General features: G+C 37.4%; 1 protein-coding gene across 1 annotated transcript in view; it reads right to left on the reverse strand.

The window, feature by feature from the left end:
• The window catches only part of vstm2lb (V-set and transmembrane domain containing 2 like b), a 12,514-nt gene extending 9,233 nt beyond the window's left edge, over window positions 1–3,281 (reverse strand). The window contains exon 1 of the mRNA XM_008320239.3: window positions 1,707–3,281. Coding sequence (XP_008318461.1) covers window positions 1,707–1,821 — 115 coding nt within the window. The 5' untranslated portion in view covers window positions 1,822–3,281. The remainder of the gene's footprint in view (window positions 1–1,706) is intronic.
• Window positions 3,282–4,484: the final 1,203 nt, after the last annotated feature.

Consider the following 4,484-nt stretch of genomic DNA (forward strand, 5'->3'; position numbering starts at 1 on the left):
CTGAGTCACAGTTTTACACATGTAGCACAGGAGATACTGATCCATCTAACCTGGTCATTTGTCTTCGAACTGAACTTATCTTTTGCCATCAGAGTTGAGTTGAGGCCAGGTTTCAGCTCACTGAGAAAAGGGCCTGAACCAGATGAGAGAGAACCATCTACGAACAGCTTATGTAAAATGCAGATTAACCTTTTCAGTCATACAATAGTACCATAACTCACAAACTTTTAGATTTCAGAATTGTTGAAGTTCAGGCTAAGGAAAAGAAAACAATAAATAAGAAATTGCCAATATGTCAACACCAGCAAACTCTGGAATCAGATATTTCCAGCTAACAAAGCTCTGACTATTCTGTGGAAAAACACTGGAGTCGGAACCCCATACACTGGAGATCACTATTAAGAACTACGCTGGTCACAAAAACAATGTAGAAATGTACCCTTACTATCTTCAATATTATTTTACTGACTCAGCTGTCTACAGGACCAGAGCTGTAATTTGTCCCAAGAACATCACAGGCACATGTGCTGAGTTATGTGGCTTAAATAAATCACCTTGACTTGTTTGGTCTTGGTGAATAGCTATTTCCTGTCAGTCACATTTGTCCTTCAGCAAAACCTGCGGTGCAAGCGTCTTAACATTAATCCAGCTGTAATAGTGCATAAAAAGTGTTGACAGAGTTGTACTTGATCAAAGAAAATATGACAAAGAAATACACTTAGGCTTAAAAGCAAAGCAAAAGCATTTTTCTTTTAGTTCTAAGCCACTGGATATAAAATAAGTGTCAAAGTATGAAGACCCGGTTACTGTGAGGCAGTAGATAAAGCCCAATTTATTTGTCAAACACAAAAGAAAAACTACAGCACAGGTTGTTTTTTTCTTCTGTGATTCTGAGCTGCTGCTGCTGGTTTCATTGCCCGTTTCACACGGGGCCAGAGATGGATGAAAAATTAGACTATAGTTTTTAAATATGAATCATATAATTATTTTAAAATTAATTTATATCACCAGTTATACTCAGTAGTCTATTAGGCATGACTGTACAGTTAGACTGTTATATTTTTCATTCATATACATCCTACCAATTTCACAGTTTTAGTCATAGCGGTTAAACCAATAAAAAGTATTCCAATTACTTTCCCAAAAGCAATACATAATGTACTATTTTGGGGGGAAAGTTGGGTCAAATATAAGGAAGTTGGGATCAAAATGACCTCGAAGACACACCTGGCATTTTAAAATGTGGGCCATATCAAAGATGTTTCATAATGATGATGATGGTAGATATGTCCCATTATTATATACATAGGTGCGTACATTCATTATTTTAACTGTTTGATAAGAGCCTCATCATGCAACGTAACTTAGCAATGAACAACAATACATTATTTTAAGCTGTTCATTTTATATTTCTGGGGAACAAAAAAAATGTCCCAGAAAAAAAAAATATGGAGAAATAGACCAAACTTCCCCGTCACAATGGCTTAAATCCATAACTTGGAAAAACAACGCTATAATATCGCTATAATAATTGCATACACCAGACCTACAAATATATGCATATAACAAAAAAAACATTGATAATTAAAAAGTCAAATTACATGTTACCGACTCTTGCTTTTAATTATAACTAAAAACAAACAAATGTTGTTGTATTTATAATAATACCCCGCCTCAAATGTAAACACAGCAGGGAAACAACGTACCGTTTCCAGAGACGTGATTGTCCACATTGTTGTGGCCGCTGATTAGAGCTGCGTTAAGTTGAACGTAAAGTCCTGCGTAATGTAAAATCCCCACAACCACTCCAAGTCTTCCCATGGCTCCAGCCGGTGTTTCCTTCAGCTGTGAGAGAATTGTCACATTAGGTGAAGAACATCTGTGAAGCTGCTCAGCGAACACTCCTGTCAGCCACAGATATGAAGGTGGAGAGATGCAGCAGCTCTGCTCTAGTCCGCCGGAGGACGATGTTCTGTGGTCTGCGCTTGCGGAAGGAGATGGAGAGTGCAGACAGGTGCGGCGGCTATTCAGATTCAGTATGGCGGAGGGATCTAGCCGTTTTGTGACTGTTCTTTACGCGAAATGTGTATAATTTACGAAAAAATACTACACTATTCTTGGTAAAATTGGCAAAAAAAATAATTATTTCTAACAATGTGTGGGTTTAAATATTTGGAAATAAATTGGAAATATAGCTAGATATTGCTAAGTTGGAAAATATCCTTTATATTACTAGATATTTTAAGTGTTAAAATATTAGAACACGTGCTCTTACACTGAAAGTCTAATTTCATAGTACTGCCTATGTGCGTATGTGTCCCAGCATTAATACGGGTGACAAGAAGATAATACAGAAACTATTGTTTTCTTCAACAAAGTCCAGAAAAGCTATGTTAAAAACAAATATAGAAAGGTCAAAACTACTATTCTGTGATGAAAAGTTCCACATGTGTCTTTTAAGTAAATTTGAAAAAAAAAGTTCCTAGATGATATCAGTCTCATTTTTCATATCCTGTCAAATGGATTTACAGCATATGAGGTTCATAGACTTAGACAGAGTTCACAACCTGCCTATTCTACACAAGACAAAGTATCACTGATAAAAGCATGCTTAAAAAACCCATCAGAAATATGTGGGTGTATTTCCCACAGCAAGGCTAAAAGATATGTTTACCCCTTTTATAGATAAAGATCTCCACAGAGGACAACTCTATAAAATGGTCTTTCCCATGTGTGGGTTGCAGCCATCAACATTGTATGGCTTCATTGCATTATGTGCTGTGCAAACCTTTTACAATCCTTGTTTAACCACTTTAAGAGAAAAAAATAATTGTAATCCTATGACAAAGTCAATTTCATTTTGCCCAGTTCTGGGTATCAATATTTGATGAAATTCCTTCCTTTAATAATGTATGTGCTATAATCAAATATACAAACGATCCTGTCGTTTCTGTGAATTCCCCTCACTGTTTTTAAAGAAAAATTATTAGTAGTATTTTTTTCTGCAGTACTAGCTGCAGTCAGCCTCCTTTTCCGAATCCATCTTTGTTAAGTGTCCTGTTGGGATTTTTGCCTCAGATGTTGGTCACCGACTGTGTCTGAATCCTTGTGTCAAAGCCTGACTCCCCTCGTCTGCTCAGTGTTAAACACTACACTCCTCAATCAGTCTATTAGCGACTACAGCAGGAGAACAAAAGAGCAGATCATATATTAAAAAAATCATTTACTATTGTGTCAGGTCTGACTACCTCTCTCCCCACTTCTGTCTGTGTTAATTAGTTTCATCACTCTCACCTGTGTCCTGTGCTTCCTTGTATAATCACACTCACTTGTTTCACCTGGTTCCCTGGCTATCAATGCCTCTCTCTCACACACACATTAACTTTGAAATGTTATAGTTGTTGTTCATCATTGGTGCTGCCTCCTCCTTGGTTCTGTTGCCTGTTCTCCACATTAAGGAATATCAGGTCTGTTTCCCAGTTATTCTGTTTTATTATACTTCACATTTCCATCTCTGTTCCTCGAGTGTCTTCAGTTTTGCCCAGCTTTGTTGAAGTGCTGATTCTGTACTTGCTCCTATGTTTGGACTTGTTAATAAAAGAACTGACCTCTGATATGTGTTCTGAGTGCTGAATTATCCTATATAATTTTTTTAAAAATATTGTAATGTGCTCAATTTTATTTGTACTGTATAGCCCAAATTTACAAAATGTATTTGTCTCAATGGTCTTTACAGTTTGAAATAAACTCAAACACTGGCTGATGTTGTGGCTGAAGTGTTGGTTTGTTGAATTGGAGCATGTTTTTGACTATGAATGTTTGTCAGCAGCCAAATCCATACTGGTATTAGTGCATCCCAAATTTGAACGGTAGCCAAATCCATACTGGTATTAGTGCATTAGTGTAATCTGAATGTCTTCTGTGTTTTATTTAAAGCCGTATAGTGTGCAGTTGCGGAAAACTCAGTTATCTGATCAGCTGTTGGTGGGGGACAAATGGACAAAGGCTTTTGTGTTTGTAAATCAAAGCCCACTCGTCTTTTCATCAGTCTTCCCATTTCAAATACCAAGCTTTTGTTCCTGTGCTGAGAATTCTGCTTGTTGGACCACTGCAGTAATCAACAGTGAACCCTTCAAACCTTGACATTCATACAAGTGCTGCCTCAATATGAAGGTGAAGCCTTGAAAATCAAGGAGCAGCTAGACAAAGCACACTGGGATGTAAGACATTTCCACAGCACAGTCGGTCTCGGTAGTGAACGTGCTGTTAGGAATGCAGATAAGGAAATGTCCTCCTCCAACAGTGTTGCTGCTTTGTGAGTCAAATGCTTTGTGTTTGAATGATAACCTGCATGGTGAGAAAGCTGAGGCTAACATTGTGACTAGTGACCTCCTGAGGAGTCAGGTGAAAGAAAAGCTGTATTAACAATGAGAATATGCATTGACTATGAATCTCTCTGCACTTTCGGTGTGTTCAGTATATTG

This window comes from Cynoglossus semilaevis, chromosome 11 (assembly GCF_000523025.1).
Source record: "Cynoglossus semilaevis isolate Cse_v1.0 chromosome 11, Cse_v1.0, whole genome shotgun sequence".
Lineage (NCBI taxonomy): Eukaryota > Metazoa > Chordata > Actinopteri > Pleuronectiformes > Cynoglossidae > Cynoglossus > Cynoglossus semilaevis.